Source organism: Acomys minous, assembly GCF_964271855.1.
Source record: "Acomys minous genome assembly, chromosome: 4".
In the NCBI taxonomy this organism is placed as follows: domain Eukaryota; kingdom Metazoa; phylum Chordata; class Mammalia; order Rodentia; family Muridae; genus Acomys; species Acomys minous.
The window spans coordinates 131890163-131916939 of record NC_140486.1 but is presented as its reverse complement, the minus strand read 5'-3'; the positions used below and the strand labels follow the sequence as shown (position 1 = coordinate 131916939).

Here is a 26777-nt window from a genome sequence, read left to right as displayed (position 1 = left end):
TTACAAAATGTGTTTTCTTCTACCAGGAGGCTTAGTTTAAAGAGCAATTATACATATTTGGATCTGTTTCCTAAGGGAGTGAAGAGTCTAATACCCTAGTTCAACAGGAATAGATAAATTTGCTTCATTCCAAGGGCTGTGTGCCAGAGTAGTTGAGACAAAGGCAGAGCAAGTAAAACAGTTAAAATTTGTGAGCAACCGTTAGCCATCCACATGTGTTTGGTTCAAACAAAATCATGTTTTTCTTTTGGAAAACTAAAACTGGTGTTTCATACAGTCTTGGGTTTTTTGTTTTTGTTTTTGTTTTTATTTTTTCATTTCTTTCTTTTCCTTTTTCTTCTTTCTGAGACAAGGTCCCACTATGTAGTGCTCGATGGCCTAGAACTATGTAAGCTAGGCTGGCCTTGAACTCACAGAGAACTGCCTGCCTCCAGCGCTCCGGTGCTGCGATCACAGGCTTGCCACCCATTGTTTCATATACAGATTTTAATAGAGAAGAAGTAGCTGGTGAGGCCATGTGATTGCAGCCAACCATGCAGAAGTGTGGGGTATCTTTGGGGTGTGGTGATGCCCCATTCTCATCATTTAAAAAACAAGTTTTTAGGCATTATTATTGTTGTTGTAGGGGGGGACCTTGCAGGAGTCATTTTTCTGCTTCCACATTGATATGGGTTCTGAGGAAGGGGCTCAGGTTATCACATTTAGGCAGCAAGCACCTGTACCCAAGGAGACATCTTGCTGGCTCCTTTCTTGCCGTTTCTGAATCTCTTCCTATAAACGGTTGTTGTTGTTGTTGTTGTTGTTGTTGTTGTTGTTGTTGTTGTTGTTGTTTTCTAGGCCGAGTTGTGCTTTTGCAGTCCTGCCTGGTCTGGACCCCACTATGTAGATGAGGCTGGCCTCAGGCTTGCAACGATCCTCCTGCCTCCCAAGGGTTAGGATTTCAGGAGTGTGCCACCATGGCCAGCGTCATCCTATAGATTGTCACCTACTCTGCAGATATGTATGTAGAGGTTAGGGAGTGGTACGTCTCTGAAATTTCGAATCCAGGCATTCCACACTCTCATGATCAGGATGCTATCCTCTGGCCTACACACCCACAGGTAAAAAATTCAAACGTTTCTATGCCATCAGACATTCAGGTTCACCCAACATCATTTCTTTCTCTCTATGCTACCCAGGGCGAGGATTGGTGGGGTGGGGTGGGGTATAACTAGACCAGGCAGAAGTGAGAAGATTCACTGTAAGTGATCGGTGTGCTAGCTTCCCGAGCTGAATAAAAGGGAGAAAGTGAGCTGAGCACAGACTTCCTGGCTGTGCTTCCTGACCATGGCTGCAGTGGCCAGCTACTTCCTGCTCCTGCTGCCATGTCCTCCTGCACGATGGACTGTGTCCCCTAGAACTGTAAGCCACAGTGAGCAGGTCTTTCCTTACGTTGCTTTTGCCAGGCACTCTGCAGCAATGACACACGTAACACACCCAGCCTGAGGCTCTGAGGCCCGACACTATTTCCTCGTAGTCCTCCCCTTGTTCAGCCTCCCCATTCTTCCCCTACGTACTCACCTGCCAGCATCCATCCTCATCATGGTAACACTTGGGCAACTGCATGCTTCCCCAGTTGTGCGGACTACTGCCCAGCTCTGCTGAGAAGCCTCATCTGAAACACAGGCCACAGAACTGCAAATGAGCCCTGCACGCCCTGGCAACCTTGCTGCGTCTTCACTCTCTGTATGCCGAACCCTTGCCTCTTTTCAATGCCTAAAAGCAAGCCCCCTGTCTCTTCCTGATGCGTCCCCTTAGGCTGATGGCTTAGCATCGTGATTCCTTAAGAAAATGCCAAGTGGCACATGCCTATAATCTCAGGAATCAGGCGGCCGGGTCTGGAGGGTTTGGAGTTCAAGGCCAGCCTGCTTGAGTTAGATGCCAGGCTGAGCTACATAGACAATCCTATCTGAAAAAAAAATGCAGTTAGACGCATCCTCTTTATCTTGCCCTTAACGACCTGCCTCTCTGCCACAGAGAGGTAGAAGGCCGGGGCCCCTGCCCAAGCACCTGCCCTCTGACTGTCACCGTTTCCTGACTGTCCAGGGCTTTGGTCTCATGACCATTTTCCCCTAGTTACATGCCTCTCCCCCGCCCCCGGCTGCTGCAACAACTACAATTTCAAGGACAGCTTCCTTCTCACTGTGTTTGGGGGTAGGGTGGGGTCACTTCCTGGCCTTCCTCCTTCATCCTGGTTGTTTCAGGAGCTTTGGCATCCTCCTCTTCTAGAACTGTGAGTGGCCGTGTGTGGTAAGGCTCTCCGCTTGCTTCCTTCTCTCTAAACATGGCCTTCTCTTAAGAGCCTGCGACTCTCAGAAGCATCTGTATTCCAGTGATATTTTTACACTAATTAACTAGCCAGCTGTGTGCCGTAGGGAGGCAAGCGTGTACCATAGTACACGTACGGAGGCGGAAGGACAGTCAGTTCTCTCTTTCCACCATGTGGGCTCCGAGAACTGAACTCAGGTCGCCAGGAATGTCGGCAAGCTCCCTTGCCCACTGAGCCACTTTATCGGGCCCTTGACGACTTTAAGGACAGTGTGAGGCACGGTCTCACCACGGCTGGCCTCAAACCGTGTCCCTCCTCTTTCTGCCTCCAAAGCACTGGGATTACATCTCACGCCAGGGTCAACAAGGGCTGCGCAGCTCCTTGCCTTCTGCTCTCTCTCCTAAAGCACAGCCCGTCTCATCCACACATCTAATAAGCACCTTGAACTCAACACACTCAACTTAGAACGCTTTGGGTTCCTCCATCCCGTAGATTGCTTCCCCTCCATTTTTCTTTCTGTCTCACGCAGAGCCACCTTCCCACCAGTGAGCAGAGCAAAAGGCTTGAAGCTCCCGCTGCTCTTCCCACTTCCCCTCATCCCTGTACCCAACGCATCACTAAGTCTGTGAGCGTGTGCCCCACTAGTGTGCGAGCGAGCACGTGGAGGCCGGAGGACAGCCTCGAGCGATGGTCCTCAGGAGCTGGCTACACTGTCTTCTTGATTCCTCGCCAGCCTGGATTTTATCAAGTATTTAGGCTTGCTGGCCTCGGAATCCACCCCCGCAGCTCGAGGATCACCGGTGCGTGCTACTATGCCTGGCATTTTTTCATGTGGGTTTTATGGACCAAACTCAGGCTCTCATGTGTGCACTGTTAGTACTTTCCCGACCGAATTATCTCCTCAGCCCTGAATTAACGTATCTTTAACCTCAAATTGTATCTCAGGTTTTTCTATTTTTCTCCATGTCTACTGCTAGCAATTGTCATCAATTCTCACCTGAATTTTGATGCAAAATTCTCTCTTATTTCTTTTATTTAAATTACTTTTCAATCTATTAGTCTCCACTAAGCACCCAGAACAGAGGTGTTCTCTCTTGGCCCACTGACGCTGTGACTGGTAAGGAATTAGCCAAGAGGAAGAGCTGTTGGCGTACTCTCACGTCGACCGTATCCCCACACGTGGTGCTAATACAGTGGTTCTCAGCCTTCCTGACGCTGCGACCCTTTATTATTGTGGTGACCCCCACCATAAATCATTTTCACTGCTACTTCATAGCTGTGAATTTGCTAGTGTTGTGAATTGTGGTGTGAATATGTGACATAGAGGGTACTGACACGTGACTCCCGTGAGAGGGCGGTTCAACTCCAAGGGGGTCGCGACCCCCACGGCGACAATCACGGCACCCATGTTTTCCTCCTTCATTATTCAGCTCTTGATTGGAATCAAGTTTTTGAATAGACAACCCCTTCCCCACCCGATAATGATGTTTGTGTGTATATAAACAGATGTGATGTAGATAGAGTCTAAAAATCTAGGAAGGAGACCAAGAGACGGTAACAGGTGACGATGAAGAAGAGGAGCAGGAGGGCTTAAGGACGCGAGGGAGGAAGAAGCCTTGGGCAGACGGGGAGGGAACCAAAGAAAACACATTTTGACAGAATGAGCATTGCACGCTTCTCCAGAGGCCCTGCTTAGTTCCCAGCACCCATGCCAGGTGGCTCACAACCACCTGTGATAAAGACCATGACCAACCCAGGGAGGAAAGGGTTTATTTGACTTACAGGTCACGCCAAGGCTGCCACTCAAGGTGGAAACCGGAAGGCAGAAGCTGAAAGCAGAGGCCATGGCGGACCGCTGCTGCCCAGAGAGAGTTCACAGCTGCTGGTCCTGCTTTCTTACTCTTCCCCGACCCCTTTCCCAGAGGCAGCGCCGCCCACGGTGGGCTGGGCTCTTCACGTCAATCATTAGTTAGGAAAACGCCCCACAGACTTTCGCGCAGGTCAATCTCACAGTAGGCATTTTCTCAATTGAAATCCCTTCTTCCCATGAGGCAGTGGGAGCTGACGGAAACAAAGCCAACATAAAAACCTACGAGCTAAGCTGTACGGTCTGTAACGCCAGCTCCAGGGAATCCGACACTTTACACACAAACACACACAAACAGCCTGGTTTACAAAGCAAGTCCAGGACAGCCAAGGCTATGCAGGGAAACCCTGTCTCGAAAAACCAAAAAATAAAAATAAAATAAAATAATGAAAATAAAAATAAAGAAATCAGAAATCCAGACTACGCATGTGTGAAAATATAAAAACATTAAACTCATAATGGCACCTGATACATGCTGATTTTTAAAAATTCAAACATAAAATATAATATGCTTCTTTCTCACTTCTCTGAAACTCTGGTTAGGTTTATGTTGATAGGTCTCATTATTGCTATTAATTATTACTGAATTTTTGGAGACAAGGTCTCTCTATATGGCCTTGACTGGTCTGGAACTTGCTGTGTAGACCAGGCTGGCCTTCAACTTATAGAAATCCACCTGCCTCTGTTTCCTGAGTGTTGAGATCAAAGACATGTGCCAGTACACCCAGGCCAATATGTGACACTTAAAGATTTATTGATTTTTAAATTTTATGTATATGGGTGTTTTGCATGCATGAACGTGTGTGCCTTGCGCCTGAGAAGGTCCCAAGAGGGCATCAGATCCCCTGGAACTGGAGTTACAGACAGCTGTGAGCTGCCATGTGGGTGCTGGGAACTGATTACTCTTCCTCTGGAAGAATGGCCAGTGCTGTTAACCTCTGAGCCATCTCCCAAACTCCTGATATGTCTCATTTTAGACTCCAGGTCTCTCAAATGATCATCTCTGGTTTGCTTTTTTATACATATAATCTGATTCATGGGCTATTTCCTTCAATTTTATGTTCTAATTCCCTAATTGGTCTTCTGGTCAACTCTCTATTAAGTTTTTCTTCCATTTCAATAAATATATCTTTGATGTTCCTTCCAAATCCATTTGCTTGTTTCCATAGCAACTGGTTCCTGCTCACAGGCTCCATTTCTTTGCTCTCCCCATCCTTAAACACAAGGGCCTTAAGATTATTTTCTATCATTCCATTGATTGACCTTTCACAAGAATCTCCTCTGGGACGCTTCCTCGTGAGACATCATTTCCTGGGTGGTTTCTGAGTTTCCCTCAGCATTTGTTTTTTCTCTCTGCCCTGCATTCCTTGGGCTGTGTAGACAGACTTCCAGGGAAGCAGGCGGTCTTAGAGCTGCTTGTTTGTCCAGTCAGAATGGTCTAGTTTCTGCCTTACAGATGAGGTGGTCCCTTGGCCTTTATAGAGATCCGTCTCACGCGGATTTGCATGTGCAGGGGCCCTAGGAGGCCGGAGCCATCACATCACACCACAGCTACACTCTGAGGTGGCTGTGGGCCACAGCCTGACCTGCGAGCCTCTGCAATAGTGCCAACCACAGCCAACCCTCGGGCATCTCCCCAGCCACCCAGTGGTCTCTCTTCTACTTTATTTCTTTAAAGAACTTAATCTCAAAACACTGCCATGTTCTGAGGTCCTAGGGGTTGGGCCTTAAACATACGAGTTTTGAAGTAAACAAATTCATCCCACAATAAAGAGAGAGGCATTTCTGTGGGACAACTTTTTCTGGAGGTATCTATTAAGCCACATGCCTCGTACACCTGTCCACTCTGGGGACACGTTCACGGTGCTGAGTGGTTTCTAATAGTACCACTTATCCTTTTGGTTTCAAAGTTTGGTTTCACCCACTATGAAAGCTTGGTGAGACTGCATCCACTCCCCGCCCCCCACCCCACCCCCACCCCTCAGAGCCCTTGCTCAACCCTGGGATTCTACCGTTTCCTACATCCTTACCTCACCAAAGGCAGTAGCAGTGTCCTCCCACCCCTGAGAAGATTCATCTGTCTTCGTTATCCACACGTGGTTCCAATCACGATTCAAAGCCTGCTCGTTGTTGAGTGCTTAATACGCGCCTGAGGGCGAGTTTCCATGTGCCTTTGTATCCTCATAGTTTGTGCTCAGTCAATAATTTTTGAAGGATAAGTGACTGGCACAACAGCAAAACTGGTGGCTTATCCATTATCCCTAGACTTGAGTATTCACATGTTCCCCAAAAATCTCGGGCCAATAATTGACTAATTTAAAGTGTGACTTTTCCTGGCTTCTTCAGGTAAAGGTTTGGGAAGCCTCTCTGAGGGCCGAGGAAGTGTGAGGGTTCTGGACCTTTCCATAGGTTAGATGGACACTCCAGGAAGAGAGCGAGTGACACTCTGCACTCTGAAGCCTGTGCACAAACATCCACAGCACATGCAAAATGGGTAAGGATTATGCCTGATTCCAGTGACTCACTGATCACTACATAAAGTGCTTTTTTTTTTTTATGAAGGTGTACTTATTGCTCAATTTATTTACGCTATGTGTGTTTGCTTGCATGAATTTACGTGCACTGCCTGCATGCAGGGGCTCTTGGGCATCAGATCTCCCGGAACTAGAGTATAGGCCGTTGTGAACTGCCGTGTGGGTGCTGGGAGGCAAACGTGGGCCCTCTTTAAAAGAATAAGTGCTCTTAACCATCGCTACCTACTTCTCCAGCCCTATAGAAAGTATTTACCTAAAACTTTATTATTATTATGTATGCACCAAGGTGGGTGTGTGGAAGTCAGAGGACAAGTTTGTAGAATCAGTTCTCTCCTTCCACTTTTACATGTGTTCTGGGGGTGGACGTCAGATTGTTGGGGACGAAAATTAGGTTGTTACGTTCATGGGCTCCCGAGTACCAGTTTCCTCCTAAAGTAAAACATCCCCCTTCTGCAGGGAAGCTTTTTAAACAGAAAGGCAATCAGCTTAAAGTATCCTCAGGAAGTCCCTGAAACCCATCAGATTCACTGCCAGCTAAAAAGCTGTACACTAGCTGAGTGGCCACAGCTCAGACAAACTGAACTTCAAAGCAGCTTCCTGAAAGAAGCAGAGACCAGCTGAGCTGCCTGGGCGAGGCACCTGGAGTGGACACTCTGCAACCTGTTGAGCTGCCTGCAGGCTGTGCAGTGGGCTCCAGGTTCCTGGCTCTGTGAGATGTCACCATGCTGGGGTGGGCTTTGGTGATGATGCACTTCTCCTCCTGTAAGTGACTCCTTCACCCACGCTCTTATAAGTAGTCAGTAAAACTCACTGGCTCACCAAGTTGTGCTTTGATGGTCTCTGTACTTTGATCTGCCGTGGCTTCCGTATCTAGGGTGAGTAGGTCTGTGTGTTGCATGTCCCCCAGGAAGTCTGTCACGCAGCACATACCAAAGCACTTTCACCCTCTGCACCATCTCGCTGGCTCCTACATAAAGTGTCTTAAAGGCAATGGAAGCAAATGCGTTCAGATCCCCATCCCCATTTCACTTAAAGGGAGCTCCCGGAGTGCGACTCTTGTTCTGAATGATGTGTTTACAACCAAGTTCCTGTGTCGACAAGGGACACAGTGCATTCCTGCAGCTGTGGCTACTGCAGACGTGAGAATCCGTTTCAAATGTTTTGTTATGCAATATGTTAAAAGTTCAAGACCCCCTAATTTAACTTACTTATAGCTCTGTAGCGGACAGCTAAAATATAGCATTATAATGAAGCACTATGCAATGAAATCCATATACTATCTTTATATAACAGAAAGCACGGCTCTACAGAGTAAACAATACAGAAGTAATAATGCGTAGTCGCGCCTCTACAACACAGCACCATGGTAACCGTTTAACTAACGGCTGGGTTTTGTTTGCTTACCTTCTAGCTCTTTGTCTTACTTTGCTTTAAATGATTTCTTAACAGTGGTCTGGTCATTTACTGGGTAACCGGGCTTTGGGTGATGCTCTTTTCTGTTTTTGGTTTTGACTTAACAAAGCAGAGTGGGTAGACTGGCTCTGTGCCCCGGCTGCCCTGGTGACCTCGCTGCTCCTTCTTCATACATGTTGCTTGCGTGGTGCCGCTGCTCCTCCTTCATACATGTTGCTTGCGTGGTGCCGCTGCTCCTCCTTCATACATGTTGCTTGCGTGGTGACCTCGCTGCTCCTCCTTCATACATGTTGCTTGCGTGGTGCCGCTGCTCCTCCTTCATACATGTTGCTTGCGTGGTGACCTCGCTGCTCCTTCTTCATACATGTTGCTTGCGTGGTGCCGCTGCTCCTCCTTCATACATGTTGCTTGCGTGGTGCCGCTGCTCCTCCTTCATACATGTTGCTTGCGTGGTGACCTCGCTGCTCCTCCTTCATACATGTTGCTTGCGTGGTGACCTCGCTGCTCCTCCTTCATACATGTTGCTTGCGTGGTGCCGCTGCTCCTCCTTCATACATGTTGCTTGCGTGGTGACCTCGCTGCTCCTCCTTCATACATGTTGCTTGCGTGGTGCCGCTGCTCCTCCTTCATACATGTTGCTTGCGTGGTGCCGCTGCTCCTCCTTCATACATGTTGCTTGCGTGGTGCCGCTGCTCCTCCTTCATACATGTTGCTTGCGTGGTGCCGCTGCTCCTCCTTCATACATGTTGCTTGCGTGGTGCCGCTGCTCCTCCTTCATACATGTTGCTTGCGTGGTGACCTCGCTGCTCCTCCTTCATACATGTTGCTTGCGTGGTGCCGCTGCTCCTCCTTCATACATGTTGCTTGCGTGGTGACCTCGCTGCTCCTCCTTCATACATGTTGCTTGCATGGTGACCTCGCTGCTCCTCCTTCATACATGTTGCTTGCGTGGTGCCGCTGCTCCTCCTTCATACATGTTGCTTGCGTGGTGCCCACTCAGATCCTACCAGGTGCCCAGCAATGCTCCTCACAGGCTAAAGTGACGCTTTGCATGATCGTATTTTTAAATTATTTCATTAGTTTTATTTTTAATGGGGGTGGGCACATTTGTGTGCAGGTGCCTTCAAAGGCCAGAGAGGGTGTCAGATCCTGTTCCAGGTACCTGTGAGCCTCTTGACATGGGTGTTGAGAAGTGAACTTGAGTCCTTTGGAAAAGCAGTAGGGCTCGTAACGGTGAGCCACCACCATAAAATGCTTCTATTCCTCCAGACGAAGCTGTTTATCATTAGGCCTTTGCTTACAGCGTCTCTGACTTTGGACACATATTTAAAGGCATAACTGTTATTAAAACATAGCTTTTAAAGTGCTTCAACAAGCTTTTAAATATGCTAGTGACCATGATGTGGCCTTGGCAAACTGTAATGAGCCTCAAGAAATATGAAATTAAGAAGTATTCTAATATAAAAAAACGCTTAAGTGCAGCAGTCTAGTTCTTCCATAGGCATGATGTCTATGTGAGCAGGCCACGGCTATGTTCTGTCTTTTCTCACTCCTTTCATCACTTCCTAGTGCTGGAAACTCAGGAACTCTGTCCTGACACACTGGAGAAAAACAGTTCTTTACCCCAGGGCACTTCCTTGACTTTCAGCAGCATGTGCAGAGGTTAAAGTCATTAGTAACTTTCCACTTGGACATAGGCCTGGCTGTGATGCTGAGGCTCTGTGAAGAACGGGGTTGGCCCGCACTATGAACTCCGTAAACCCTGAATGTATGAGCAAATGAAGAAGACGTGATTCCTTACCATGGTAACACGGCACCGAGGTAACTGCTTTCTTCTTCAGCTTGGAGGAGATCAGAGCTCCACTGTCTCATCTTTATTTTCATCCCTCAGAAACTGGCAGCCTCTGAAGAGAAGGATTTCAGCTTTGCTGCTTCCCGTGTTCCCAGCAGTCACTCCGCTTCTCCCTAGGCAGGTTTATCTACCATACAATAAGATAACGAGCCCTCCTCTTGGCTTGAGGTCCTTGTTAGGGGTGTGTGAAGGGACCTTTCTCATGGTACCTTCTGGTGAACGGAGCTGTACAGGGTAGGAAGTAGAGGAGTGTCACATGCCTGCATCAGCAGGTGGCAGTGAGCACGGATGCTTTCCAGGCCTGGTGTGGAGCTGTGGAGCGCAGTGGGGCGTGAAAGGGCTGCATGCATGTGCTGCACCCATGTGCTACATGCATGTTCTACATGTGTGTGCTGCACGCATGACCTGTAGCTGGCATACAGGGCTTTCAGTGAGCGGGTCCTGAACACTGTTTAGATAGCCAATATTAGCCCCAGAGCCATCAGATAAAGGACACAGAACAATACAAGGGACACAGCTGGTTTCTGGGAGGAAATCCTTGAGTTATGTTTGTCCCAGTGACATGGAACCTTTATTTCCAGCTTAGGCACAGCAAGTCTTCTTAGCTCCAGAGCTGGTTCCTTTTTGTGCTGCTGGGGCCCAAATCTAGGGTCTGGCACACACCAGAAAAAAACAATGTTTTACTATGCAGAGACACCCTGAGTCTTTTCAAACCTTTAACAATTTAGTCCTCTACTTTTCCTCAAAATGCAAGTATCTGCCCTCAGAGGTGGGCAGTGGGTAGGAACCAAGGCTGCAGAACCACAAGGCCCTGAGTTTGAGTCCCCGGAACTCAGTTAAAAGGCCAAGCACGGCTGTTGTGGGGTAGGGAAGGCAGTGACCGGAGGATCACTGGGGCTTGCTGGCCTCAATGAGACCCTGTTTCAAAGGGACAAGGTAGGAAGTGACAGCACAGCCCCAGTGATCCTCACACATGTGCCTGCACCACACACACACACACACACACACACACACACACACACACACCATGGAGCCTATGATTCCTGGGTACCGACAGCATACGTGTCAGCAAATGAAGAACACCCCTTTCTGGCACTAGCCTATGATTATGGTTTTTTTTAAGGTGTTAGAAATTATTTCAGTGTTAATGATAATAAGAGGGGTGATTTTGGAAGCTTGCACATACGTTTTAGAGACTGAGATTTCAGGGCATATATATATCTTGATTTACTGGAAGTGATTTCAATAACTAAAAATTTCTCTTATGTGACTTTATCTCTGAAGCACTGAGCTCCAAGTCAAAATTGCACGTGCCTGAAGCCGTGATGGTCCTTGTGTGTCGGGTGGCCGTCCATAGAACTGATGTGATTTTAAAAGCCTTGCTGTGAGTCACAATGCAGACCCAGAGTCAGAGTGTGAGTCAGTGTCACTAGAAAGCCAAAGATCTCTTCTTCAGTTCCTAACAGTGGATGCTTAAAAGTGACCAGAACACACAGTTCTGCTGCTAACAGTGCTGTGTGGTCTGAAAGCGCCATGCAGTTATGACAGCCGCCAAAGCAGGAGAGAAGATTTCAGACTCACGGTTTGGGGAACTTTCCTTCTTTGTTTGTTTCTTTCTTTTTTTTCAAAGATTTATTTATTTATTCACTTACTTACTTATTGTATATGAGTGCTTTAATCTGCAGAAAAGGGCACCAGATCCCATTATAGATGGCTGTGAGCCACCACGTAGTTGCTGGGAATTGAACTCAGGACCTCTGGAAGAGCAGGCAGCACTCAACCACTGAGCCATCTCTCCAGCCCGGAACTTACTTTCAACACAGTTACTGTTGTAAGCCAAACCAAACCAAATGAAACAAAGCAAAACCACTTGCTGTTGTTATGCAGATTTCATGAACAGGCATGCACCACAAGGGTGAGGCGCTTTGATTTAGGGATGCGCAGTATTAGAGTTCGGAGTTCCTGGTGTCCTAATTCACGTTTTCTCGTTTGTTCGTTCTTGGACCTCAACCTCAGTTGCCATGTAAACACCATCCGTCCTCCATTGCTTTCACTTCGCATGACTATAAATTACTTTTTTACGTTTTCATATGTACATGCATGTTCTCATGTGTGTAGGCACACGTGTGTAGGTGCATGTGCACATGCTCTAGCCAGCTTGTTTTGGGTCTTCCTTGGCCCTGGCTTCTGAAGATGCAATCACAGGCAGGCAGCGGTAGCCGCACAGCATTTATGTGAGTCCTGGAGAGCCAAACTCCAGTCCTTAAGCACTGAGCCATCTCTCCAGCCCCTAAAAGCATAACTTCTTAGTCTGAGCTTCTAGTAAACAATATTTTTGCTATTGTGTTGCATTTCACACACTCCCTCCTTCTCTAAATGGCCTCTTTGCAGCTGCAAAATCATCCATCCATTTGCTCTCGCATATAGGTAGGCGAGGCCTCCTGAGCCGGTCTCTTCTCACTCTGCAATCCCCAGCCAGACTATCTTTCCAGTCTGGGCATCATCCTCTTCTCCTGGGTCACCACAATCAAGCTCTGTAGCAGCCACCGAAGTTGCCCTCCCTAAGGAAGAATTTGGCTTCCCCAGGGTTCAGGTAGAGAGGTAGTGAAGCTGTCAGGCCACGCCTTCCTCCGTGTGACCCCCTTGATGGGGCTGTTGCGGACGCGGGGGAAGCATGGCGCTGACAATAGGTTGGTAAAGTTGTTCGCTGGTACTTGATGCTGGACAGATGAGGTGCACCAGGAGCAAAGGAAGAGAAAATGGTTTCCCTGTGAGCCATGTGCTTATACTTTTATAACTTCTGCTTCATGGGCCTGAACCCCCACCTGGTGTCATCTGTCTCTGTCTGGGATATTCCTTTAACATTTCCTGCTGCGCAGATTTGTGGGTGGTAATGTTCTCGGCTTTGGTTTGTCAGAGAAAGTCCATTTTACTGATGCTTATGGCATTGGTGATATTGAAAATCTTCCATGTTCTTTTCACAATATAATCTGTGTCTCTCCTCAGATACTAGGGGCAACCCTTGACTGAGACTTTCCTGATCATCTTTCAGCTCTGTTCCTCCTTATCAACAACTTTGTCTTTTCTAGACTTTTCCCCCCACAAATTTTAAAGATACTTTCTAAAACTTTTGCTTGTGAAATGTTTAATTTTCAAATACACTTTATAATTGGTTAACCATTACCTGTGCAAAAGTCTCTTTCTGTATAAACAATAAACACTGTGTAGGCTCAGTTTTCTTAACCAATATAGTTTATTATGAACTTATTAACCAAGTGTACGTCCCTTATAACCCGACTAACTGAAACAATAGGAAAAGAGGATTAAAGAATAACAAAACCATAAGGATATCAGTTCCAAGGAACAATTCTCCTGGTGTAATCAGTAGAATTTCTTCTGCTGGAACCTGGAGTAACCAGAACCTGGAACCTCAGCAGGAGCCCGGAGCCCCGAAGCCTTCCCTGGAGTGGTTCTCTCTAGGAGCATCTCGGAGTGGAGCAATGAACAGCCAAATCTATCCCAAGTCTCCAAAGGCCCCGCCTCCAGTTTTAGGCTCATTTATATATCTCCTCCCAGAGTCTGTTCACGGGATCTTTTCAGCTGGCAACAATCAAGTTCCCGCACAAGGTAGTTGGTCTTCTAGTGGATTAACCTCACCTGTTCTCTCATAAGACCATTCCGAAGGTTTATCTCTCCTTCACCACTGAGCCATTTTTAAAGCTCTCTATCCAGCCCCCTGGTTTCGACAGCCTATCAAGCAAAGGCTCATGACAACCTACTTGTGTTCCTCTGAGGTGTAACTCGTGGGTTTCTGACTACTTTAGAGATTTTTCTTTATGCATATTTTTGCTTTGCCAATTCACCATATTTTGGTAGTCTCCCATGTCGTTCTTAATGTATACATTTTCACTCTGGCTCCTTGTACACATGGAAGCTATTCTTTTTACAGTACTGAGGACTGAATTTAGCTTACAGTGCTCTACACAAGTAATATATGAATGAGCTATGTTCTTAGGTCCCTTATTTTTCGTTTTGACACAATGTCTTACAAGATTGCCCAGGCAGACCTGGAACTTAAGAGTCTCCTGCCACAGCCTCCCTCGTAGCTGGTACTCCAGGCCTGTGCTGCCAGCTGGAGCCCGGACTGTCTTTGTGACTGCTTTAAGTTACTTATTTACATATTTAACATGCTATGCTCCATACTCGTGTCATTTCTGGACTTATTTTTAGGACTATTTTTCTTTTAGTCATCAGCTATAGCCTTCCTACTTCTTTTTAGGCATAGTATTTATGTCACTTTATCTATCTCTCATCTATCTATCAATCATCTATCAATCATCTATCTATCTATCTATCTATCTATCATCTATCTATCATCTATCTATCTATCTATCTATCTATCTATCTATCTATCTATGTATCTACCATCATCTTCTTATTTTAGCTACTGGGAACTGAATCTAGTGCCCGTGTGAGGCTAGTGCTGTCCTAGAAGCAACACTCCCGGAATACAAGCCTGCTAAATTTAGATTGGATACTTGCTATGGTGACTGTTACCCTGCTCAATACTGTGTTTGTTTGAAGTGTGTTGCATGTTATGCAACTGTATGTCAGAATGACATACAGTTCCACTCCTTATAGAAATTGTATCCTTTTTAGGCTTGCTTACATGTGTGTCTGTGTGGGCGTGTGTATGTGTTATGTGTGCATACACATATTCCTCTGTGTGTGATGTCTGTGTGTGCCTGTATGCACACATACAGAGGCCAGAAAAAAAACAAACATGTGGGCTGTCTCTCCCTACCTTATTTCACTGAGACAGGCCTCTCGTGGAACCAGAGGTCACCATTTTGGCTAAGATGGCCAGTGAGCTCGCCTGGATCAACGACACTTTAAACCATTGCTGCATTCTTATGTGGATGCTGAGGGTTCCGGGCCGTTTCCTTATGTTCTCAGAGCAAGTGCGCGTCCCCACTGCGCCGTCTCCCCGTCTGCCTGCAGCGTCTTGCAGTCTAGGGCCATTTGCTTCCAGGCTTCAAGTGAGAAACTTCTGAGAAGCCTGCCCAAGGCGCCATGCACCACACTTTTTATTTGAGCTGGTGGCTCTGAGAACTATTTTCATCCTGAGTGATCGATCGTCAAGAACTGTGTGTCTGAGCCCCCCCTTGGCTCCTTCCAGAACTAATCCAGGCCACCTGCTGCACTTCTGCTCTCTGGCCTCTGTGCAATTCTTCTTGCTAAGAAGCTTCCTGGCTTCTAGACACAGCAACCTCTTTGAACTCTCATCCTCCTCTCTTTGGCTCAGTGAGGCTGAGCTGCAGCCTGAGCTCTGCATCCGAGCAAGCAGCCAAAGTCACAGCTGCTGCTCGAGCTCATTCTCAGAACCCCTAGGAGCCACAGTCCTGTGTGTGTGCTAGCCCAGGCTGCCGATAGTGTCTGCTTTATACTTAGCCGGGTTTTTTAGCTGTTCATGAGAGAGCAATCCTAACAGTAACCCGTTGTGGGTAGCCACGGAAGTCCCTTGTGGTGTAGCTTTACATTAGTTTCTCTGGACTCCAGACATCACTCCATTTTTATGGGTGCTCTTGGCTTGGGACTCTGACACCATGCCATGCTGTAAATGTGGACCCTATACTTGAAGAGACTGTTTCTTTTTATTCCTCAGAACAGTGTCCAGGCAGATGGCAAGCGTATACAGCTTCCATGTCCATTGGTGATATTTTTACTGCTCCCACTTTTGTTTGTCTAAGTTGCCTCTGCATAGCCCACCCTGAACAACTGAGTTCATATCTCATGTTCCGGGGTTAGTACTGACCCCAGTCCCTGCTGTGAGGCCTCTATCTATATAAACCTAGTGCGGTGGCTTTATAGAGCCTGTGTAGTGTGTGTATGTGTGTGCGTGCATATGGGTGAGTATATGTGTGTGTGCATGTGTGTGTGTATGTGAGTATTGTATGTGTGCATGTGCATATGTGGTGTGTGTGTGTGGGGGGGGAATTGGTCAACCTCAGGTGACCTTCCTGATGAGCCATTTACTTCATTTTTTGGGGTTGTCTAGGCTGGCTAGCCAGAGAGGCCTGGGGATGGTGTGGCCTCTGTCTCCCCAGTGCTGGGATTAAAGCCATGCACCACCGTGTCTGTCTGTGCCTGGCTTTCTATAGGGTGCTAGGGATCCAATTCTGGGCTTCAGGCTTGTGTGGGAAGTACGGTACTGACTTAGCCATCTTCCCAGTCTTTATATTTTATTTTTATGCACTTGGACTATTTTAGATCATTAATCCTAGTAACAGCTTCGATTTCTGATGCTAACTTAGAGTGTTCATCTTACAGCTATGTTCATATACAACATGAGACCATATAAGAAACACAAATGTCCTGTATGTACATACTTAAGTAGGCAATTAAGGTTAACTTCTTGGGAATGTTGTTTAAGCCAGATAACAGCAATGATTAAAATAGAAAAAAATATATATTGATAAATTTAATTTAGTAAATTAAAGAGGATTTTAATATTATTAAAAAGTAGTCCTAGTCGGGCATGGTGGCACATGCCTTTAATCCCACACTCGGGAGGCAGAGGCAGGTGGATCACTGTGAGTTAGAGGCCAGCCTGGTCCACAAGGCCTAGGCTACACAGAGAAACCCTGTCTTTAAAAAACAAAACAAAACAAAACAAAAAAAGTAGTCCTAAAGCTAATTTTTTTCAATGACTAAACTTTTAAATAGAAGAAAACATGTAAGAATGCACTTTCAAGTGTTTTAGAATTTGTCACTTGCCCATATTATATGTTACTTTTATAAAAGAGACTATGTTTACTATGTTCCAATATGACTCTGTCAACAGCCCGCCTATGGCAGGTCACAGACTCACAGATTCAGAATCGCTATATCAATGTGTCTGTGATTTTGTTGTGTTTTTCTGTTTAGAAAAGGATACTGGATTCTGTGTGGCCAGTACGGTTTGGTTATCATAATGGCTGGAACAGCTCTTGGTCTCAGCTTACACAGCCCTGAGTGTAAGCATCCTCTCTCCTTGCTGCACTGTCCCGTTAGGTCCTTCTCCACACGGTGGGGCTCCTGGTGGGAGTGCACGTTGGCTTCATGCTCTCATACCATTTTAGAAATCTGAAGGTGCTATCTCAATTGTGTGTGAGTGTGCGTGCATGCGCGCGTGTGATTCAACACACCTTCTCAAGCCTGGGTAGGTCACAGGGCGGGGTGCTGGGCCCAGCTTCCACACAGCTGCTGTCCCCCCAACACTGGGACTTTGCTGCTGGCTCTCAGGTTCTGTGGCAGGTTCTGTGGAGGCCTCAGGAGCCCTTATGAGCAGCTCTCAGCATGAGGGGCTGCCACTGCTGGACTCTTCTCTCAGGCTCCCTGGCAGGTATGCATTCAGTGACCCATGCCTTCTGCGTCTGCGCGCCCTCGGGTAGCCTTTGTGCTGAGACTACATGTGGACAGCCACCTTCATCGGGGTCCACTTGGGATTCAGTTGGTTTCCAGTGTATTTATTTACTATGCTAGAGTGTGTATTTTTCTTTCCTGAAGTACTTGAAGCCTGCCAGCTTTGCAAAGAAACGAAGCTTATTTAGTTTAGAAGTGGAACAGCAAGGATCAGGCATTCCCACTGGCTCAGCTTTGGTGAGGGCCTCATGATGGGGATCCCTGTGGAAGTGGGAATCAGAGTCAGGTGGCAACCCCTCTTCATGAACCAAGCTCCAGGTTACAGGGGAACTCAGCGCCCTGCTCCTGCCTGTGTTCAGCACTGCAACACTTAGCTGGACGGCGAAGGACCAATAGACAGATGAGAGCTGACTTCAGCCCTGGTCTGGGCTCTACTCACACAGGAGCCATGTCTGCAGCATAGGGGAGTGGCGGCTCTGTTCTTGGTATCAGTGGAGCGCTCCAGTACTCACAACTAGAACTCATCTCTGACAGTGCTGAGAGAGAAGCCGGCTCTCCAACAGGCGCTGGACTATAACAGCGGGGACAGAAGCAGTTAGTGTGTGCCGCAGAAGGCTTTAGCTGGCTCTGGAGAAGGTTCCAGACAAAAGGCTTGTACCCAACCTCCCCTCTGAGAGGTTACTCTTTTGCTCACCCTTCTGGAATCACACAGGGCAGAGAGAAAAAAAAAAAGTCCTGAACAGGATTCTGGCCCCGATCCTTGCAGATGCCAGCCTTTTGATCTTGAACTTTGGGGCCTCTAGAACCTCAAAGAATTAGTCTCTTTTCATTATAAGTTACTCTGTTTCTGGTGTTCTGTCACAGCAGCATTAAGTGGACTAAGATACCCACCTTTGGCAGGAGAAATAAGGAGACCTCTTCAGCATTACGGCACCTTGTCATAAACAGTTGGCACACTTCAAACAATGACTACTCCATCTTAGTGACAGAATGTAGCTAAGTGTTCGGATATGCAGTGTCAGCGTGACTCAAACTCTGAGCCCTGGGCGTCCCCAGATGTCTTATCTGAGCATTTCCAGAAGGTACCACTTTTGCCCTAAGGGTGTAAACCAGAAGCTACAGTAATGTCAAGGAAGAGGTGGGAAGGCCCAACATAGGGAGGGTCAGACAGACACGAGGGGCGAGAAGAAAGTAGGAGACTGTTTATTCACCCTGGGGGAGGCCATATCACAAGGCTGCCAACAGAAACGCACCATCATCGCAGTAACAGTGGCCAATGACACTCATGGCCTTAACAGAGGCCTGGTGTGGACACAGTCCCTAAGGAACTAACAGCTAAGACTGCATGCGCTTCAGACTCTGCCCACTGCTGCTCTCACTCAACATGCCTCCAACATTCCCTGCCTTCTTCCTTGAAATCATTTCCAAAAGCTTTTCACTATATAAACTGTAGATTAAAAACCCTTGCAGTGTCATTCGTTGGTGCCTCTTCTACATGAGTAAGAGATGTGACAACTCCCTCTTGAGCCAGCACAAAACAGGAGACACCAGGAGGACTTCCTCATCTGCAACCATTTTCACAACAGCAGCATGGCCCTCTGGCCCCGGCTCTCCTCCTCGCAGCTCCCCAGCCTCCACTCACTTGGACTTCTGGTTGCCCTTTGGAGGCTCCGAGGTGCCCTTCCTCGCCTCCTCCTCCGGGATGAACACGCTGACAGTGAAGTCGCTGGTCTCCGAGCCATACTTGTTCTTTACCACCAGCCCGTACTTGCCAGAGTCTGCGGTGCTCACGCCCGAGATGGTGAAGAAGGCGGTCTTCCCGGCCTCAAACCTGAGGCTGCAGTGGTCATCCGAGGCCAGTGGCTTCTCGTTTTTCAGCCAGGACACCTCGGGGGTCGGGTCACCCCACACATTGCAAGTGAGATTAAGAGCCTGCAAGACAGGTTATGGGGAGGTGGGGAGGAAGGTGGTAAGTCAGTTAAATATGACCCAGCTTCATAGCCGAGGTAATTAGGAGGAGCCCAGGCTGGGTCTTAAGCAGCTGTGTCTGTGCCTGTGGTCACACTCTGACGTCATGTGTGAGTGGCATCTTAAGGGCCGGGCTTTGGGACTCTAAAATGCACACTGAGGAGCTTCCCTGACTTTCTCCATCTCCCCTTTCTCCTCCACAAACACCCAGGAGCCCTTTGCTGCGATGCGGCTCAAAGGGCTGAGTCAGCAGAGAAACCTCATGGCACACGCGCCACCTGCCCACGTAAGCGTTTCATCTGCATCACAGAGCCCAGGCGTGGAGCGCGGCAGCTGCCCTACACGCTTTAACTGATCTTCTCACTCCATTTTCCTCGTTTCCTTTAGCTCCCAGGACCCCATCCAACCTGTGCTGGCACAGAGGTGCTCAGCCCAAAGGCTGCCATTTTTGCTTTGCCTCACTAAGAACGTAAGGTGCACGTGCCCCTGTGAGAGGGGACTGTAGAGGCTTGCGACTGTGTTTAAGATCCTTCTACTCAGTGTTGTGTTTCATACTTAACCACCACAGGCAACAGGGCCATTTCCATCATCACAGGCTCCCCTGTGCTGTCCTTTCAAAGATGCACGACCCGCCCCAACGTCCCAGCCCTGTGTTTTTCTTTAAAAATGTATCTTTTATTTTTGAAATTGTAGTTTCATCATTTCCCTGTTCCCATTCCTCCTTCCAAACCCTCCTGTATACTTCTCCTTGTTCCCTTTCAAATTCATGGCCACTTTCTTCATTAACTGTTGTTGTTGTTGTGTATATGTGTGTGTACACACACACACATTCCTGAACACTGCCTGCTCGGTCTATATAATGCTCCTTGTATGTGAGTTTCTTCAGGGCTGATCATTTAGTATTACACAACCAGCTGGTTTTCTCTTCCCCGGGGAAGACTCTTTTTTGGTCTCAGCATTTCTTAGCTGCCTGTGTAGGGCTGAGGCCTCTTGGCTTTCCTCCATCCACTTTGGCATGCTCCTTGCTCAGCTCACATTTTGGGGGTCATGCTGGTGAGATTTTATAGGTGCAGCGTCTGGTGTCATAGGAGGCAGTCTCACAGCAAACTCCCTGATCCCCTGGCTCTTCCTGTCATTCGCCCCTCTGCGGCTGTGATTCCTGTGCCTTATGTGTGGGAGTCATAGCGTAGCCGTAGCCGTTGGGACTGGGGTCCACGTCATGGCATTTAATCATCAACTCTGTTCTCGGTCTCCTGCAACTGCTACTTGTTTTTCTATTTATAGAACACTGTCACTTCAAGCTTGTTTTATCAACACAACCTACAGTAGGCGGACGTTCTAGGCTGCTTCTCTGTGTCCACATAATTCCTTGCAGACGCACCCATGCTGTTGAGCCAGCCTCTTGGCCCTTTGCTGCTGACTAGGGCGGCAGTATATGTGTGTGTCCCTAAGGCCACATGTACTGTCTTCAGTGTGGGGCCTTCACGGACAGAATTACTGTGAACACAACACAAGCTTTCCAAGTCTCTGGGATAAATGTCCAGGATTTAGTCGCTGGGCTGCACGATAAATATATGAATCATTTTTCTCCCTAGGAATTGCCAAGCCTTTTTTTTTGCTAACAGTTGGCATAGTTTTGGCTTCCATCTCACCAACAATGTATAAGTAGCTCAGTTTCCCCACATCTTTGCCTGCATCTGCCATTCTGTGTTTTTGTCGTGTGTCACTTACCACCGCAGTTCAGGTAGGTGTGTTATACTCAATGTGTCTTTTACACACTACACACAGCCAGTGGTGCTGAACTGTGTACTCCTGACTGGGGACTAAGCTGGCATCACTAAGAAAGGCATGTTCTTTAAAATACCTTCCCAGTAGATCTAAGTTGTCACCTCCTCTGTGGGAGTACAGTTGGGTAAATTACAAAACCTGCTTACATCTCATCATTTGGCACAGGTTTGAGGCAGGATGTGTATGTAGCTCAGGCTTGACCTGTGATCTTACTTGTGACTCCCAAGTGCTGGGCTTATAAGCATATGCTGCCATATCAGTTTAAATGAGCATTTTTAGTAAATTACTCTATGCGTATACTTCAGAAAGAAAAGTACACACTCACTAGGTAAAGATGCTTGCTGCCAAACTGGGCGACCCAAGTTCAGCCCCCTCCCTTCTGTACTGTGGAAGAAGAACTGATAGCTGCAGGTTGTGCTGACTTCCACATACATGCCGTAGCATGTCCTCCAGTAAGTGAACACGTGCATCTAACAGTTTTAAATGAGTCAAATCATTGTCACTAAATGTGTCTGAAGAGACCAGGTTTATGAGTTTGGCAATCGGAGACTACTTGGGATAAAATGTAACTAAGTCAAACAGAAATCCCAGACAGTGCGAGCACTGTGGAGAACTAGCTTCCATCCTGTAGACCTCAGCTGTGGATTCAAGTACTGCCACACACCTCTCTCTTAATTGTCACCACTGCCCAGGGGATCCAACATCACTGAGCGAGGACAGTGGAGAAGACAGTTAAAGGACAGACGCTGGTCTCAAAGGTTCAGCTTAAAGTTGATGATGGCAGTTCCCACCTACACAGCACTGCGCTGATGGAGACTATAGCCTTGTAGTTCCCACCTACACAGCACTGCGCTGATGGAGTCCACAGCCTTGTAGTTCCCACCTACACAGCACTGTGCTGATGGAGACTATAGCCTTGTAGTTCCCACCTACACAGCACTGTGCTGATGGAGTCCACAGCCTTGTAGTTCCCACCTACACAGCACTGCGCTGATGGAGACTATAGCCTTGCAGTTCCCACCTACACAGCACTGTGCTGATGGAGTCCACAGCCTTGTAGTTCCCACCTACACAGCACTGCGCTGATGGAGACCACAGCCTTGTAGTTCCCACCTACACAGCACTGTGCTGATGGAGTCCACAGCCTTGTAGTTCCCACCTACACAGCACTGCGCTGATGGAGACTATAGCCTTGCAGTTCCCACCTACACAGCACTGTGCTGATGGAGTCCACAGCCTTGTAGTTCCCACCTACACAGCACTGCGCTGATGGAGACTATAGCCTTGCAGTTCCCACCTACACAGCACTGCGCTGATGGAGACCACAGCCTTGTAGTTCCCACCTACACAGCACTGTGCTGATGGAGTCCACAGCCTTGTAGTTCCCACCTACACAGCACTGTGCTGATGGAGTCCACAGCCTTGTAGTTCCCACCTACACAGCACTGCGCTGATGGAGTCCACAGCCTTGCAGTTCCCACCTACACAGCACTGCGCTGATGGAGACTACAGCCTTGTAGTTCCCACCTACACAGCACTGTGCTGATGGAGACCACAGCCTTGTAGTTCCCACCTACACAGCACTGCGCTGATGGAGACCACAGCCTTGTAGTTCCCACCTACACAGCACTGCGCTGATGGAGTCCACAGCCTTGTAGTTCCCACCTACACAGCACTGCGCTGATGGAGTCCACAGCCTTGCAGTTCCCACCTACACAGCACTGCGCTGATGGAGTCCACAGCCTTGCAGTTCCCACCTACACAGCACTGCGCTGATGGAGACCACAGCCTGGCTTTGCGACCCAAGTTCTGCACAGTCACCCTCCCACGCCCACCACTGCAGACAGTCACTGCCCCTTCAGGTAGGAAAAGGTGTTATTCTACTACAGGTCTCTCTAGATTAAAGTTGTTTTTCATGATATGGGATCTGGCTGTGTGCCCAAAGGTGGCCTTGACCTCTAGATCCCCTGCTGAGTTCTTAGATTGCAGGCAGGTACCACTCTGCCTGGCTTACAGGTCAGATATCACACTCATTGCCTCTTGGAGTACAAAAAGCCAGGAAATCTCTCTTTCTTTTCTTTCTCTCTCTTTTTTCCTTCCATCCTTTCTTTTTTTCTTTTCTTTGTTTTTTGAAACAGGGTTTCTTGGTGACGCTTGGCTGTCCTGGAACTCACTCTGTAAGACCAGGCTGGACTGGAACTCACAGAGATCCCACTGCTTCTGCCTCCCAAGTGCTGGGATTAAAGGTGAGCACCACCACCACACAGCATAGGAAACACCATTTCAACACCAAATGGAAAGGCTGGTTTTCGTCGGAGATGGAGCCCAACATTTTTCCCTGGAGGCAGTATATTTCCCAGTAACCATGAGATGCTCAGTGTCACAGACACCTTCCAGTGTGCTGGCATCATTTCTTTCTTTCTTCTATTATAGGGTAAGAGCTAATGTTTCCACGTTCATTTTCATAATGGCCAAAATACGGAATCACAGGACAAACTTCTCTCCCGATGCTGGGCTGATTGGGCATCACGACTGGAATGCCGTGCTTTGTGCCTTGTGTCTGGCTATTCTGGTCAAGTGCAGACACAGGAATAAGACAGAGATGGTCGGGCCGCAGTGTGGGGCCTTGGGACCCGCTCCCCATGTGGAGGCACCTCATACTTACCTTGCCTTCCTGAATGGTGACAACATCGGGGAGACCGCCCAATACCCGGGCCCGATCTGCAAGCACAGGAGTTCCTGGTTAATCACTGCAGTGGGGAGGGCCGATGATCATGGCCTCAAAGCCACTCATGACACAGACCTCCCAAGCTATTTCCTCCTGTCATGATGGTTACCTCACACTGACTTCAACATGCAACATGAGAAAGTGACTCAGTCTCTCCTGACTTTAATTCTTCTTTACTTACATATTGCACAGGCACAGTTGCCCAGAGCTATGTGTAAAACAGCAGAGCTGTGTGTAAAGCAACAGCTTGGACGACGTAGTCACGTAAAGGCCTGCTGTATGATTTTCATGGCTACGTCCAGCTCTAGCCTATGGGTACCTCAGCAGGTCGAAGCCCAAGGAAGCAGAACAAATCTTAATGCCCAGGCTCTGAGTTGGGCATGGCCTCTTCACGGTTTGCCTATGAGGAGCCCCAGCTGCACGATAGGAGGGCTGTGGCCAAGAGCTCCCAAGACTTGTGCAGTCGTGGGCTCCCTGCAAGGCTCTCCTTAGATAGCGTCCTCTCTTGGTCCCTGGTATTAGGCTGGTATTAGGTATGAGAGACGTGCTGAAATCTAGGGTCGGTGCTGTCGGCCGAGATGCATGCATGCTCTGGGTGTGACTGACTGAGCACTTGATGAACAGGCCCTTCTAACACACCCCAAGGCCTCCTCTCTGGCAAAGACACTGTGGTTGCCAGCCAGGCTCACATTCTATGTCCTGTTTTATTCAGTGTGTGACTTTTGAACCTTGTCTCTACAAATTTAACCCAAAAAGACAGTGTTCAGACTCCTTTTCTGTTCGTTGTGTCTAAGTTTCTTCTGAAACGTTGTACCTACAAGTGATGAACACTGATCATTTGATTTACAACCAAGTGATTTCTTAGGATGTCTGCAGAGGGCAAGAGCCAGATGTCATAACTGGGACCTTCCCACAGACATAAGACTAAAGTGAAAATATGTATAGGCCATCTACAATTTATAAAATAAAGAAGGGAAAAATCCATTTTTCTTTTTTGAGACAGGGTCTCACTTTGTAGCCTTGGATGTCCTGCCGCTCCCTATATATACCAAGCTGGTCTAGAACTCAAAGAGATCTGTCTGCCTCTGCTTCCCAAGTGCTTGGGTTAAGGGTTATGTGACCAAGCCCCGCAAGAAAGGAATCCATTATCATCAGTAGATATGCCTATAAATGACATTTGACATTGATTTGCCTCTGTGCTAAGTGTGAAGGCATTTACTTACTTTTTTCAGCAATGGCAGCTTGTCTGTGGTTGAGAAAGACAAAGAAAAGTTGAATTAGTATCACTTCAAGTACCCCCTCGCCCCACATACACACAGACACACATGGACACACTCACACACACAGACATACAGACACACACACACAGACACACACAGATACACTGACACAGACACACACAGGCGCGCACACACACACACAGGCGCACACACACACACACAGACACACACGGACACACTCACACACACAGACATACAGACACACACACACAGACACACACAGATACACTGACACAGACACACACACGGGCAGGCCTCAGTGCAGGATTGGAAAGCTGCTCTTAATTATAAATCTGCTCTGAGTAACATGAAGAGCTGTGACAAAATTAGACTGCATTTAATACACAAAGGAGGGGAGGACAGCAGGCAGAGATGTTTGGCAGCTCAGCTAACAGTGTCAAGTGGGCTTTTCCGACGCTTGCGGAAACAAAAGGCTCTTTCAGATACTCAGATAGACATGTGGTGCACAGGGTTCCAGGAAAGTAACTGAGTAGAAGTGACTCTTGCCAGGAGCGGGAACTTACTTTAACCTCTGGAATTCAGCAAAGGCTTCATCAAATGCTTTTAAAGAAAAGAGAGAAAAAAAAAAAGAAAGTTAAAATTTTATCAGTCAGAATTGAAGCCACACAGGGCTGGTTAAAGTCACACGGTTAGGACACTGGCCACCTTCCCATGAGATGGCCTGTGGTATCACACTGCACTGTCAACAAGTCCTTACTTAAGGACTTTCTACATAGACGTACGAAATATTCACCTAAGCAAGGAGCCTTCAACCTTAAACAAAAAACGGTATTAGTGCCACTCAGGAAACAATGTGGATGTCTTTCAAATATAGGTGTGTTGTCTACACATCCTGAACAGAAAAGGAGACAAAGTGTTTCTTACTAATGAGCCCTGAGCAGCCCCTGGCTAGACAGTACAAACACCTTCACATTAGGTTTTCTGCTCCGTGCAGGCAGGAAGTGAGCACACTGTGTCACAGTCATCACTTCGTATGCCAAGACTGGCCTGAAATCCAGTGTGCAGAACAGAGCCCAGAGACCATATTTTTTAAATACATTTTTGTTAGCATACAAAATAATGGGTTTTGTTATGACATCTCATACATATGTATCACCGGGCTTTGTTCACGCTGTCCCAGCCCCTCTGTTCCTTTTTGCTCCTCTCGCTGAAGCAGAGTGTCTCCAGGCACAGCGGGGCAGAGGTGGAAGCCAGAGAGACGAATGACAGGAATGACAGTGTTCTGAGACGCTATTGTCCCCACGACCTCAGGGTGAGACGCTATTGTCCCCACGACCTCAGGGTGAGACGCTTGGACGGAGCTCATGAAAAAGGGCAGCTTTGGCTAGAGATCCTTCCACCTCATCTTTCATGTCCTTTGTGGCTCAAGAAACACACAGGTACACACACAGATGTGATTTACTTCTGCGTGTGTGTTGCGAGTGTGCCTTGGCTTGCTTGTGTGGAGGGATCAGAACACAACTTTTAAGGCTCTGCTCTCCCCAGCTGCTCAGTGAGTCGAGGTCTCTTGTTTCTGCTGTTGATCAACTTATTCCGGGATGGCTGGCCTTCGAGCTTCCAGATGATTCTCCTGTCTCCACTCCCACCCTCACCTCTGGGCAGAAGTACCGAGAT

The 26777-nt window shown here is 47.8% G+C and overlaps 1 protein-coding gene and 3 long non-coding RNA genes across 6 annotated transcripts in view; 2 read left to right on the top strand and 2 right to left on the bottom strand.

Annotated features, from left to right (window-relative positions):
• Window positions 1-793: 793 nt before the first annotated feature.
• Window positions 794-6391, bottom strand: LOC311596899. Its single transcript, XR_014779025.1, has 2 exons — window positions 6206-6391; window positions 794-1450 (listed from the first exon to the last, which is right to left on the bottom strand). It is a non-coding gene; the product is annotated as an uncharacterized lncRNA (long non-coding RNA).
• A 2612-nt stretch (window positions 6392-9003) lies between these two features.
• The window catches only part of LOC311596452, a 36758-nt gene continuing 18984 nt past the window's right edge, over window positions 9004-26777 (top strand). Inside the window, exons 1-3 of one of the 2 annotated variants that reach the window (XR_014778846.1) lie at window positions 9004-9943; window positions 19558-19632; window positions 21827-22011. This is a non-coding gene — a long non-coding RNA (uncharacterized lncRNA). Of the gene's footprint in view, window positions 9944-19557; window positions 19633-21826; window positions 22012-26777 lie in introns of those variants that run through there. The other variant, XR_014778845.1, reaches the window with a different exon arrangement.
• The window catches only part of MYOM1 (myomesin 1), a 114673-nt gene continuing 106461 nt past the window's right edge, over window positions 18566-26777 (bottom strand). For both annotated transcript variants that reach the window (XM_084779907.1, XM_084779908.1), the window contains 4 exons: window positions 25667-25703; window positions 25086-25108; window positions 23800-23855; window positions 18566-19310 (listed from right to left, as the gene is read on the bottom strand). In XM_084779907.1, coding sequence (XP_084636033.1) covers window positions 19017-19310; window positions 23800-23855; window positions 25086-25108; window positions 25667-25703 — 410 coding nt within the window. In that variant the 3' untranslated portion in view covers window positions 18566-19016. The remainder of the gene's footprint in view (window positions 19311-23799; window positions 23856-25085; window positions 25109-25666; window positions 25704-26777) is intronic.
• On the top strand, window positions 22803-23787 carry LOC311596453. The gene is made up of 3 exons (XR_014778847.1): window positions 22803-22996; window positions 23273-23380; window positions 23568-23787. It is a non-coding gene; the product is annotated as an uncharacterized lncRNA (long non-coding RNA).